Genomic DNA, 14,720 nt, shown 5'->3' with positions numbered 1-14,720 from the left:
TTGAATCTCCTGCTTCCACTTATTTAGTGCTGGCATATCAGGAATGCAGTATCATACACACCTGGTGTTTGATGCTGGGTGAGCATGAAGCCTTAAAGCTTCATGAAAAGGCTAGGCAAGTACTCTACCAACTTAGCTTAGTCATCCTTTTATCCAGAATTGTTTGTGTCACTGCATTGGTTCACTTTGAAACTATTTACAAAGTGTTCTCTCTGTGCCCAGCCATAATGTGTGTGTGTAGACAGACAGACACTATGCATTGTGCTAAGAACTGCAGCTTCTAAAAGTACTAAGTCTACATGATACAGGAGCTAATGTAATTTTCTCTCCATAGTGCATTGAAAAATCTATTACTTGAGAAGGCGGCAATATTTCAAGAAATTAAATAACTGCAAAAGTCCAGTTCACAAATCAGAACTCCAGGTGCTGAGCAGAGCTGTATTACAGAAAGTGGAGTGGGAAAGAGGGTGCAAGCAGTCAGTGAATGCTCCAGGGGCCAATCTTATCAAACTCCACAGATCTAAACATTATCCTTCTGAGACTGAGAAGTGATCAGAGTGACTCTGTGCACAGACAGAAGGGTCTGGCATTGTGTTCCTTTTGGCTCACTGAGCCTCTGCCCTTCCAGGATGGCTTATATTCACAGAGTGTGGTTTCCTAGTAGGCTTCTGTAGCTTTTCATGTGCAAGCCAGCAAGTCTTCAGTTAGGTTGTGAGTAGACATTAAGTAAGTCTCCCTTGATGCTTTGTCACCTATAATGACCAGCTTTGAGGTTCTGCAAAGTTCCTTTCAAAGATGCTGATGTTGGAAGATGTGAGCCCATAGAAGTCAGCATTTCAGTTGATGTTGGTTTCTATAAAAATATCACCAAACTTTGGCTATTTGTATTGAAATAGCATTTCTAAGTTTGAGATGTCATAAGAAATGGGGAAGCAACTCCACAACCTATCTCAACACAGCTTGTTACTAGTTTTTAGAAACATGTTCTCTTCTTGTACTTTCAGACAGCTATCAGCTTTCAATGGGACACTGTGCTCAAAAGCTGTCAATGACCTGTTCTGAACACAGAGCTAACCGGGGCTCAGAGTGAGCAGATCAGCCAATAAAAGATAGACTAGGACTTGCTTTGGGGTTTCCTTTGCTTAGAGTTACTTAGGTTAGAGTCTGTAGAGATTAGAATCACCTACAATGACGACAGAAAGCTAGATTCTTGAGCCCTACCCAAACCTAATGAATCTAGGATGATCATAGGAATCTGCATTTTCGGTACTTTTTCTCCAGATGAATAACTCTTTGTGGTCCTTCTGATGCTTGAGTTTCCTTCTGCTACTCTAATTTTATCTGTAAAACATGCATTCCAAAAACACAGATAAGATTGAATCAATTTTCTACTATGAGTTCTTTCATTTTCCCCACTCTTTCTAGGATATTGCCCCATAATCTTTAGTAGTGCATAAATATTTTGCAACTTTCTACCCTTTCCATGTGTTCCTTTATCACTTCCAACCTCTGCACAGACTTTGGCTTTGAATGACTTAATGGGCAAAGGCACATAAACAGGGAAAGAAAAGTGACTTCACAAGTTCTTTTCTGACATTCACATTCTGACATACACATTCTGGCACACTTGCTGACGTAGTATACACATACAGTACTCATATTTAAAAAGTATCAAATGATAGTTACTTTATAGAAACACAAATAGTCATGTGTGTTGACATGCTTGGCTGTCTGTTTATATTTCTGAGCCTTCAATAATGGCGTTTCTTCTATCTTCTTTCTTTCAGCAATTTGAGAAACTCCACTTCCAGCACAGTATTGCAGGCCAAATTGAAAGTTCATCTCCAGCCATCTCCTTCGTGCCCCTCCCTTTTAATTGTCTTTCTTCCAGATGGCTGCTATGCACATACTCAGCATTTATCCCAGCACAGTTTGTTCTATTCTGTAATTACAGATCTAGGAGCTTATTTCCAAGATGGCTCCCAATAAAGCCTCTAGTATCTAGTATTCACACCATTGTCCCATCCTCTGCCACACTATATCTGTGTGACTAGAGAGATAGTGAAGAATATCACCGTGTTTTTCTGAGGGCTGCTCCTGGATGACATGCTCGCTTCCATCTCCTACCTTGGACTCTTCACTCTGGGAAAGCCAGCTGCCATGTTACCACTTGTGCAGCTTGTAGCGTAGCCCAGGCCTTGAGAGACAGAGTCTTCCTATTAGTGTGCAGTGTGAGTGAACCACACTGTCTGACAGGATCACCTTGTAACAGGATCAGATCTTTTAACCCAAATCGAGACTCTGATAACTGGAGATTATCACTACCTTCTTGTGCACAGCCTTATAAAAAATCCACCTGGCAAACTTCCCAAATTCTATCATGGGAAAGCCATGTGAGATGATAAATAGCTGTTGCTGTTTGTGATGGGTGTGTCTCACGTAGTGACACTAAGCATTGTCTATAAGTGAATGGCTCTAGACCACTAGTGTTGGTATCTGGCTCCTCCACAGCACCACAACCTCAGTAGGTATCCCCAAAATGCTCCTGAATATATGTGCATGTAAAGGATCATGTGCATGTGTCAAGGGAGGGCAGTAGTCCACTTTGAAGGTCTTCCTCAGTCACTTTCCACTTTATACTTTTTTGACAATCTCTCACTGAATTTGGAGCTGAGCCAGCTAGACTGACGAGATACCTACTGGGCTTTTTTTTTTTTTTTTAAAAAAAAAAACAAGAGTTCTAGGCAGTTGAATTCAGGTCCTCATGCTTATTGTATGTATAGATCTTTAGACTAAGCCATTCCCCAAGCCTCTCAAATTTCTTTTGTAATGACAAAGGGAAATACCCACAAATATAGATAGCTATGTAGTAAGTACAGCTCTTGACACTTCTGTTGCCCTTAGTGTTGTTAGGAGGAAGAGAAGTACCCAGGGTTTGCATGAAGCACGAGAATGTTCATACTCTGGAGAGGGTGTACTGTAAGCATTCCCATCACCTTAACAGTTGAATGAAACTCATAAAGTTCTAAACACTTTCCCAAAGAGACCAACTAGTTATTCATGGCTAGCCTTAAGGCCAGATATACTGCAGAACATGTGTTCTTAGCTATTTTTAAAGTTCTTCTTTGGCCTATACCTTGAGGCACACATTGATCTGAGTGCCTTGGTTCTCCTTCCTCATTTGATGCTCTTGTGAACCTCATGCAATATGTCTGTCCCTAGTTCACTCTGCTTTATGAATCAGGAGATTGAGTCTAAGAAGTTAGACTTGTCAGAGTGGTTGTGGTAAACACAAGACTTGGAAGTCAGCTAAGAGATCTCTAAAGCTGATTCTTCTAGGAGCTGGAGAGACTCCAATGACTACATGTCCTCCAAATTCTCCTCTGTTGCACACATGCAGAGAAATTTCCAGAACAACCACCTATATCATAAATGACATTTCAAACCTTCCAAACTATAGTGACTTTTAATTTTTAAAAAATGTGTTGAGGTGATTTTTTTAAAACTTTTTTTCTATCATAACAATGCATCCTAACTGTAACCTCACCTCCCTTTTCTCTTCCCAGTCTCGCCCAACACACCTTTCCAAGTTACAATAAGACTAGGCACAAACCCTACAAGGCTAGACAAGGAAACCCAGTAGGAAGAAAAGGGTCCCAAGAATAGACAATATAATCAGACATCCCCACTCCCATTATTAAGAGTCCAACAACAACAAAAAAAAACCTAAGTAAAACAATTATAACATGTATGCAGAAGATAGCCCAGATTTATACAGGTTCTGTGATTTTTTTCTTCAATCTTTGTGAGCCCCTATGAGCCCTGCTTAGTTGATTTTATGAGTGGAGTACTAGTGTCCTTGACCCCTATAATTCCTTCAATCCTTCTGCCCCTCTTTCATGGGGTTCCTTGAATTCTGCATAATACTTGGTTGTGTTTATCTTCATCTGGTGGAGGAAGCCTCACTGGTCTAAGCACCCATTTATGAGTATAGCAGAATGTCATTAGGAATCATTTCATTGATTCACTCTTTGTTTGCCCCTCCCTCCCTCCCTCCCTCCCTCCCTCCCTCCCTCCCTCCCTTCCTTCCTTTTTTCCTTCCTTCCTTACTTACACAATATTTCATTGACTTCTTTCTTTCATTTTTGATTTTTAGTTTTGTAATTTTTTCTGAGCCATATCTGATTCTATACTATGTCTCTGAGCTATCTAGCTTCTGTATCCTGATCATCCAGGCAGCATCAGGCATGGTCTTGCTCTTATGGCTTGGAAATCAAGTTAGACCAGTCTTGGTTGACCACTCCCATAATCTCTAAGCCACTATTGCCTCAGTGCATCTTACAGGCAGGACAGGTTTTATGTTCATGGTTTTGTGGCTGGGTTGTACCACTGGGAGCCTAGCCTGGTTAAAGAAGGTGGCCATTGCAGGCTTCTTATCCTCCTTTACCAGGAGCCCTCATATGCTCCAGGAAGTTCTCACTTCACTAGGTTTTCATAATGCCTCCTAATGCCCATGTATCCAGTATATCTTACTGTCCTATCTCCCTCTCTACCCAACAAGTCCCACCCCCCACCCCGTTCTTATCTCCACCCTCGCCAGGCCACCCACAACATCTATTTTTCCCTTCCCATATAGATCTATGGCTCCCACCTTTATCTAAATTACCTGAGTCTGTAGATTGTATATTTTCTTAATAGCTAATATCTAGTTATAAGTAAGTACATATCATATTTATGTTTCGGGGTATGCGTTGCCTCATTTAGGATAATTTTTTTTTGTTTCATCTACTTCCCTGAAAATTTCATGATGTCATTTTTTTATAATACCCAACTAATACTCCATTGTGTGAATTTACCACATTTTCTTTATTCTTTGAGAGTCAAAGTGATTTCTATTTCACAAAAAAAAAAATGTTGATATGTGTAAGCAACCTATTTTTTTTTAAGGAGTACATATGTTCATAGTGATGGGGAAAAGCTTACAGATATAAATACTCTTATTTACTAGGATGAAAGGAATAATTTTATTTTATTTATGAGAAAATTAAGGCCTAGGGAGATTTAGAAGCCAGTAATGTTTAACTCTAAAGCCTTAGTACCTAATTGTCTTTTTTATAAAAATGGTTTCCTGGGGCCAACTGAATGGCTCAGCAGTTAAAAGCATTTGCTACACAATCCTAATGACCTTAATTTGATTCCAGAGATACACATTGTACAAGGAGAGAAGAGATTCTCACAAGTTCTCCATACTTACACACACACACATCCACACTCATACTAAATAAATTAATGTAATGTTAAATTTTCTAACATTTCCTGTGATTTTCTTTCTAAATACAAACTAATTCGCATACCTCCTTTACCTCCAACTGAACATTCGGATTTAATTGATTATGAATTAAGTTGGGCACTTGAGACAACATTCAGGCCTAGGCTCATGTGGAGATTAATTTATTCCTGTAGTTTCACAGTTTTGTGATGTATCCAAGTGACTCACATCTATGTTAAAAATAAAACGGAGAGTCAGGGCAATCTAATTAGATGGCTTAATCCAACACTGTGGCTCTCAGTCTTCACCAAGCTCTCCTGCTTTGATAGTTACCAAAATAGATGGATAAGTTAATCAAAGGTCTGATTAAATAGCACAGCTATGCAGCATGAAGTTCTGATTGCCAGGTTTCAGTGCAGGCAGATTCTCTGAGGAGGGAAGAAATGGAGCTAAGTTCCAGAGGCCAGAGTTTACATGAGGAAGAGTTTTATTTACATTTCATATGTTGTCCCCTTACCCCATCCCCCACCCACCCAGGAACCCCAATCCCCTCACACCTCCTCCTTCTTCTTTGTGGATGTAACCTCTACCCCCCCACTCCCACCTCCCCACCCTCAAAACTCCCACCCCCTGGGGCGTCCAGTCTTCATGAGGTCAAGGACAGACCCTAAGAGGAAGAGTTTTATAAAGCACATTGGAGGGAATTACTTGCTGAGATCTCTAATTTTAATGTGATAGCTATCTGGAAAGCTAATTCCCAGGGAAATTAGAGGTAGATTGGAGAAAAAAAACTGGAACCTTCCTCTGGCAGATTCTTGGTGTAGATGTGGGTGTGGGTGTGCATGCATTTGGAAGTCAGAAATTGATGTAAGGTTACTTCCACAATTGCTCTCCACCTTTTTCAGGAATGGTCTCTCTGAACCTAGAACTCACCAATTCAATTAGGCTGGTCAGTGAGGTCCAGGGAATCATTCATCTCAGTTCCTCCCTCTTCCCAGCATGGGGGTTACAGATTTGTATGGCTTTTTATGTGGATTATAATAATCCAAACTGAGGTCCTCCTGATTTCTCAGCAAACACTTTACTCACTGAGGAATCTTCTCAGCCTCTCCCCCAACAGATTCTTATAGCAGATTTATATCATACTTGTATGGGGAATGGTTGGAAGTATTGGACAGTCACTATTCTCATTGTCTTCCATTCACCTGACCCAACTTAACATTTTTCTTCTATGATCTGTGTAAGGTATTCTGCTGACCAGTGTTTTATTTCTGCCCACTATTAACACCATGGCTATACTCCTACTGGTAGGCATATATATCCAGGTCCTTCTCATCCTTTTTCCTTCTCTTGTGCCCATAAACTCTGCTTTATGTGCCCACTGGTTTGTCCTTTGTGATGCTTAATAGGTACTGGAAGGAGTAGAGAAGCTAGAGAATGAGATGGGTGTTGTCCAGATCCAGTCTTATGATTTGCCACAGGTAGGATGTTTCCCTCATTTGGAGGTTACTGCTGGATCAAAGGAGCCTAACACCATGTGGCTATCTTTTCTGGATCATAGCAACTGCTGGCCTGCCACTACATATTGCAAGGTGTGACCCTTCCCTTCTTGTTCCTTCAGTGCATAACAATGACTGCCTTTAATTCTTCAAACATTGCAAGGATTGGTTCTTTTGATAATAACCTTTTCAAGTTCCTAGTTTGAGTGTGACCTCTGTTTATACCTGTTTATACCTATGAAGTGAATTTTTAGAAGAAGGTATATTTTATCATTAAATATAAAAGATTAGAAGATTAGAGAAGAAGAAGAAGATTAGAGAAGCCAAGAATAACAATTAAATGATGATAATGGATCTTGAATGCAGGTGTAATTGATGCCAACAGGCAATGGATTTATGTTGTTATATATGCCAGGGTTTCTGACCCTTAACACAGTATATATGGAGAGACATAAAACTGAGGGGGGGGCTCTCTCAGTTACTAAATTGCTTGCTTTGTAAGCACTTGGACCTGTGCTACTTACTCAGAACCTATAACTGAAAACCCTGACAACTCAGACATCTTGGTGCTTCATTGAAATTTCAGTGCTGGATTTGATGGAGGGGGCATAGATCCTTGAACTTCAATGAAAAACCAGTGTCACCTAATTGGAAAAATCCAGGTTAAGTGATAATACTTGCCTCAAAAAACAAGATAAACAGTGCCTGAAGAATGATACCTGAGGTTGACCTCTGGCTTCCACAGAGGTGAAACTCTTTCCCACACACATAAACACACAGATAATATGTACACATACATCAAGTATAGCTCTGTAAGTACTTGGTCTGAGGAAACTGAATCAGAAAAAGGATGGAAATTTATAATTGCTGTGCATCCTTTGTGTGTCAGAAACTAACTTGGGCCCTCTTGTTTGTTTATTTTAGTGCTAGTCATCAAACCCAGGGTCTTTGGTATGCAGGACAAGTACTCTAACAGTGTAAGCCACCCTCTATCTCCTTTAATTTTGACATGAAGTTGGTACCATCTCCATTTTACAGATAAAGGAGCTTAGAGAGATTAAATATCTTATGTTTGTGGAATCCAACCTTGAATTCCTATGTTGGATTTTTTGGCTCATCCATAGTACCTCAGTAAAAGATGACAGATTATGAACACAGAGGGTGGTGCTTTCCCATGAAGTGGACACATGTTGTTGAGTTCCGGGAGTCTTCTTTTTTTTATGGCCATAGCTCTCGTGTTTCAAGCAGAGATCAGGGCAAACCTAAGAACCAAGAATATCAAGACTGATATTTTCATATACCCTACAAAGATTAATAATTTGTAGACAGAGTGGTGAGAGATGCAGTAGGTCCTAGACGCTCCAACAGGAGTGTTTTCTCATCCCTCTCTAGAGCATCCTTTACCCTCTTAATATGTGTGTGTATACACATTTATGCATTTATATAACACCAACTATGTATATGTATACACACAGAGAGACCTGCTTAGTCTGTATAATATTGCTTACACATATATGATTTTAGGTCTGACTTAGTATTAGATAGTCACTTGGGGTGAGTCCTGTGTTGTTGAGACTTCATGGGTGTGGCTTCCCGAGATTCTCATAGATGTAATCTCACTGCAGCGTTCCTCATCCTCTGGCTCTTACAATCTTTCCACAATGTATCCTCAGTTTTAGGTGCAGAAGTTGTGTTGTAGTTGTATCAGTTGGTGCTGGGCACCATGAAAATTACTTTCTCTATAGTTTGAAAAGTTCTGGTGTTCCATAATGATCTCCATTTGTTCAAAAAGTGACTGCTACACTTATCTGTGGTTATAAGGATAAGTATTTAGAATACAGTTAGGAATTTTGCTAGTTTGGAAGAGTAGGGGTTTTAAGTACTCTCCAAGAACCATGGCCTCACTAACCTGGTAGTTGGCTAGGTTTCCAGTAACAGACACAATTTCCTTCTTGTTGGGTGAGCATAAGTCTGAGTTGTGAGTTATTGTTCATGCCACTATTACACTTTTTGTAATACACAGTTGCTGATTGTTGTTGTCCTCTATAGGTGTCATCACTCTTGGCTACTTCCTTTCCTTGGAAGCTTGCATGCTACTTTTTCATTTGATTAAATTTAGACCTATGGGAATAAGCTTTGATGTTAGATCTATCTCAGATACCTAGGTTCTGTATCTAAAGCACATAGTTTCTTTACCAATACATACTTATTGTTTATAACTGGGGAGCAAGCAAGAACAATAAAAACAGCCTATAATGTTTGGGAAGTTTCTTGAACTCTCCTGTCCAACAACCCAGATAGGATCTCCTCATACTTGGTATTGGGGTTTTTGTTAGTCTATAGCTATTGGAGGAAGCATTATCAGCCCAGAAAAAAAAATTTTTTTCATTTAAACTACATATATGTATGTTTGTTCCCCTTCTCCTTCTGTACTGTCCTCCCTGATTTAAGTCCTTCTGTCTAGTTTTCCCATTTCCTCCTTCAAATCAATTGCCCCTTGTTAATCCTCTCTAATTTTCTTTCCACACCCTGGTCTCTTTTTACTTTTCTGGTTTCTGCAGTTGCTCCAGGTTTCATAGTCACCTCTGAAGACGTGTAGCTAGGAGCTTCAGATGTCAAAGAACATATGACATTTGTTTTCTGGGACTGTATTACTTACTTACTACATGTTTTCCTAATTCCATTCATTTACCTTCAAATTTTGCTATTTTTCTTTATAGCTGAATGTAATTCCACAGTCTATATGCACCATCCTTAGCCATCTGTTAGTTGACAGATCTTTAGATTGTCTATTGTGAATAGACTGGCAATGAGATGAGGCTCTCACATGGTAGCTCATACAGTCCTTTATCTATCAGGAATGTTCATGCCTCTGCCTCTCAGGTTCTATGATTATATGTGAGAGCCACCAAAACCAGTGTGTTCTAAATGGAGTTATAAGGGTAAAGGAGATGAATATTTGGATTTCTGAGTTGCTGGCTCCATCCTCATTAGAAGTTATATAGTTTTGATTTAAAATGTGGACCATGGCTCCCATGGAAAACCCTCCACACAATGTTGGATGCTTTTTCCTCCCATAGTGGTCTTCACAAATGACCTGTGCAGATGAGGATTTTATCAAAGCTGTGTATAATTTGGGGCCCAGCACTGTCACTACAAGTGCTATGAAAATGTGTGCCTTGCAGCTAATGCCATTCACCTATTTAGCACTGGTGATTCCCTTTCTGTCGCATGAGCCCAGCAGCCCTGAGATAATTGACATACGTCTATCCATTACTCTCCGATGCCCAACATTTTACAGATGCTGACCACGTCCTCATTTCAATAAGGAAGCACTCATACCAACCTAGCCCCTTATACCATTAAAATAGAGAAAAGCATAAACAAGAAAAATACCTTGAGATATCTTTAGTGGCACATAAGTTTAACGAATTGAAGAAGTACAATGAGGAGGTGCTAAGCTTTTTGCTTTTTTTCTTTTTTTTTACATACTTATTTTCTTAAGTGGGGTCATATAACTTCACTAATAGTAATAAAGCCTGTCTTAAAGATTTCAGCATAGAATTTGTACTTAAGAGTTATTTCACAGCCAATATTTTAGGCCTATCTTGATTTAAGTACACTTTTATTCCCAGCACAACTTGATGTGTTTGAACTAAATGAACAAATCTTTAATTAGTATTCATTTATTTATTTAACAAATTTTTATTGGATTGTATTCTGTCTCAGCATGGTTTATAATGGTAAAGCAAAGAATCCATGTAGTAACTTTTTTCCCCTTCTCTTATTTTACCAACTCACTCTGTTTCTCTCTATTCTGTCCTGTCTAGTCTGAAGTGTCCTGGATTCCCAACAAACATTATTCTGGGATTTATGGCCTGATGAAGCTGGTTTTGACCAAGACTCTACCTGCCAACCTAGAGAGAGTCATTGTCCTAGACACTGACATAACCTTTGCAACAGACATTGCAGAGCTGTGGGCCGTGTTCCATAAGTTCAAAGGTAGGAGCTAGCAAGACAACCATGCTGGCTTGTAAAAATGTATTTTATTTATTACCAGGGTGTGGTGTGGTGTGTGTCTGTCTGTCTGTGTGAGTGTCTTTACATATCTATGTGAGTTCATATGTTCACAGATGCATATACCATAGTATACATGTAAGTACAAATTTTGAGTCAGTTTGAATGACAAAGATTAAATTCAGGTGGCCAGGCTTTCAAGGAAAGCACTTTAATTAATTGAGCCATCATCTTAGCCAGTGTTTTTATTTTTAATGTGATCCTAGAGATTCAACTTAGAGCCAAGCAAGCATGTGCCAAGAAAGCATGCGACTACCCCACCCAGCATTACATCTGAGAAAGGACATGAGCCTAAGGAGAGTATTAATAAGAATTCACAAGTATAAAAGTTAAAGGTCTATAATAATTTCAGAAAAGTTAAAACTGAAAGTTGTATTTTTTTAGGAATTGAAGATATTGGATGCATGTTCATAGGAAAACCCATTTTAGGTGACTGCATACACAGTAAATAATCAGCTATATTTATTTTTATGCACATGATAAAAGTGTTGGTATACCTTTTTGTATGTGTATTTTGAAATTTATGTTCCTGTTATTAAAACTAAATTATCTTCTTATATAATAATATATCCTGATTACAGTTTCTCCTCCCTCTGCTCCTACCAATTTTTTTCCACCTGCCCTTCTCTCTAGATCCACCCCCTTTCTGTCTCTATTATAAAACAGGCTTCTAAAGAATAACAAAATAAAAATAATACAGTAAGATAAAACAAAAACTGACACATTAGAATAGGGTGATGCTGCCTTTAATCCCAGCATTTCAGAGGCAGAGGCAGGAGGATTTCTGAGTTCGAGGGTTCAAGGCTAGCCTGGTCTACAGAGTGAGTTCCAGGACAGCCCGGGCTATACAGAGAAACCCTGTCTCGAAAGATCAAAAAAAAAAAAAAAAAGAAAAAAAAAAGAATAGGATGATGCATGTGGAAAGCAAAGAACAAAAGAAAGGGCACAGACACACATACAAAAAGATACAGATGCAGAAGCCTAGTTGTTTACACACTCAGTAATTTCATGAAAACACAAAAATGAAAGCCATGATAATAAATTAAAATAAATAAAAAAGATAAAAACATAAACAAATGAATAAAAGCCCTGATGTTAGGCCTCCTATCTACCTCGCTGCTAGAGATGTTACTGCTACTCAGCAGAAGCAGATTGCAGTCAGCAATAGGGGTCTCCAAGGTGTCTTTCCCTGAGGAACCAGAAGGGATAAATTCCGAGGATCTCTGGTCCAGACTGAATGAAAGATTCTGCAGGACTCTGGTCTGACCAGAACAGCCAAAGTGTTCCAGCTTTTTGAAGGGAATCCCTTGCAGGGCATGTTTTTCCCACTACCTTAGCATTGCCAATACCAGTGGCAGCAGTAGTGGTGGCCAGCAGCAAGCAGCAGAGAACCACAGCTGGAGCTGCTAGGCAAGCAGGCAGCAGCAGCAGACAGCTAGGAGCCAAAGTGTGGACCATTAAGCAGGAAGTGACTGAGATCAAGCACTGGATTTATTTGGCTGGGTCAAGTTACAACATAGAATGCTTCAGGAGAGAAAACTTCCCCAGAGTGTTACAGCTCAACTAAACAGCCACTCTGTTCCTGGTGAAATAACTCATGACCTTCATTCCATTATGATAGGGACCTTATGAACATTTTGAGAGTAGGGTGGGACCCAGGGCTAAATGCTTTCCATTGGCTCAGTCTGAGATGTTAGGGATACTATAATTGCATGGGGAAGGACTTCAAGTGTTGTCTCTACATGACTAATTGTCAGGGCCCTCTCAATGAGGTGTCACAGTTACATGTTCCAGGAAAAGAAGAGCTTGGCATGGAGCTGTCTTCACACCCATGGTCCTCAATTCTAGAATTTCTCAGGATTTGGACTTGTGCTACTTTACAAGTCTTTCTGGTGGCACAGTCCACTTGTCCCACGCTTGGTACAATGTTATAAGGAAAGGAACTTTCATTGAGTTTTGTTTTGTTTTCTTTTGGCATGTAGCCTACCCTTAAGAGTAATTTGTTACCACAATGAAACTCCCTTAGAGAAAACAAAATTTTCATTTGCAAGTGGTTATCCACCAGGGATAGCTTCTGGTTTAGGGACAGGGCTAGTGTTCCCTTCTCCTTTCAGCTCTAGGACTCCATCTGTTGTAGACCCTGTGCAGGCTGTGTGCATGCTGCCTCAGTCTCCACAAGTTCATATGCGAGTCCATCCTATTGATTTAGTGGCTCTTGTTTCCTTGGTGTCTTCTATCCTCTTCTCTGGCTCTTACATTCTTTCCCCCTCCTCTTCCACAGTTTTTTTTTTTTTTTTTTTTTTTTTTTTTTTTTTTTGTGAGCCCTGAGGGGAAGAATTTGATAGAGAGATCCCATTTAGGGCTGATTGTTCCAAGGTTTCTCACTCTCTGCATTTCATTTCATTTCACCATGGATCTTTGTATTTGTTCTCATCCGCTACAGGAGGAATCTTCTCTGATAATGACTGAGTCAGCCCCTGATCTAATATAGCAGAATGTAATACTGTGTTCTTTTATTGAACAGTGGGATTTGATTTTACCCTCAGTCCCTGATCTGTCTAACTCTGGCTCTTGGACAACCAGGCAGCACCAGGTATGAGTTCCACCTCGTGGAGTATGTCTGAAATCAAATCACATATAAATTAGGTTGGTTATTCCCACTGTGCCACAATTACTCTAGTGTTGCTTGAAGGCAGGGCACTAGTATAGATTGAAGGATTTGTAGATGGGTTGGTGTTTACATTTCTCATTGGGTAGTATGCAGAGTTCCTTCTTGTACCAAAGATACTAGCTTGTTGGGTAGAAGGCTTTATGTAGTCACTAGCTCAGCCTCTTCATATTCAATGAGTTGTATACAATAGGCTCTGTCTGTAAGTTGTAGAGAACAACTTATATCTTGATAACAGCCTAGGTTGTTTGGGGGTTCTCATGGGACCCCTTTAACTAATATCTCAATTAGATGTAAGGCATTCTTGAAACTGAAGCTTCATTTGGTGGCAAGAGATGGCTGACTTTGTCTTCCTTAGTTCACTTCATGTATTTTAGGAAAGTTTTATTTTATTGGATTTCTACACTCCTCTTCTAACAATGCCTTTGACTTTTAGTATATCTTGCTACGTTCTCTCCCTCATACCTTCTTTCTCCAAACTTTACCTTTCAATTCCAGTTTCCAAGTGTTGATACATTTATGGAGAGAAGTACACTCAGCATCTATCTTTTTTTTAATCAAATAATGCTTTGATTGCCAAGAACAAGAAAGCTGTCATATTTATTATTTTAAGTATGTATGTATGTATGTATGTGTGTATGTGTGTATGTATGGCTGGATTTGTAACATTACTCTTCCTGTCTGATTTCTTTTTATTATTTTCATACATGTATGAGGTATATACACATGAATGTGCAGATAGGCACACCTGTGCATGCACATGTATAGTTTGATGCAAGACATCAGGTGTTTTCTATAATTTTCTACCTTATTGCTTTGAGATTAAGAGTTTGTTTATCTGGTTTGTTTTTGTTTTGGTTTTTTTTTTTTTGAGTGTTTTTTTTTTAAATGAAGTGTGATGATTCTGTTAGAATATCTGGCAGAAAGCTCTCAGCATGTGTTTCTATGCCCTTGAATGGTAAAGTACTGATATGTGCAGTTATGCCTGGTTTTTTATGTGGGTGCTGACAATTTAAACTTAAGTCCACATGCTTACAAAGCAGGTGTTCTTAACCACTGAACCATTTCCCCACACTCTCTTTTTATATGTTGTTTGAGCCATTATCATTTACCTCAAAGTATCTGAGGTTGAGTAAGGTCAAGTCAGGGGCCTGATATGTGTACTTGACTGGCATACATGAGAGAAATACTGCATTACCTAGAAGTT

The 14,720-nt window shown here is 39.4% G+C and overlaps 1 protein-coding gene across 4 annotated transcripts in view; it reads left to right on the top strand.

The window, feature by feature from the left end:
• Positions 1-14,720, top strand: part of Large1 (LARGE xylosyl- and glucuronyltransferase 1) — a 228,531-nt gene that overhangs the window by 37,887 nt on the left and 175,924 nt on the right. For all 4 annotated transcript variants that reach the window (XM_028788201.1, XM_028788202.1, XM_028788203.1 and 1 more), the window contains exon 4: positions 10,599-10,770. In XM_028788201.1, coding sequence (XP_028644034.1) covers positions 10,599-10,770 — 172 coding nt within the window. The remainder of the gene's footprint in view (positions 1-10,598; positions 10,771-14,720) is intronic.

The sequence above is a fragment of the Grammomys surdaster genome, unplaced genomic scaffold, assembly GCF_004785775.1.
Source record: "Grammomys surdaster isolate TR1022 unplaced genomic scaffold, NIH_TR_1.0 125707, whole genome shotgun sequence".
In the NCBI taxonomy this organism is placed as follows: domain Eukaryota; kingdom Metazoa; phylum Chordata; class Mammalia; order Rodentia; family Muridae; genus Grammomys; species Grammomys surdaster.
This window is presented reverse-complemented; position numbering and strand designations above follow the sequence as displayed.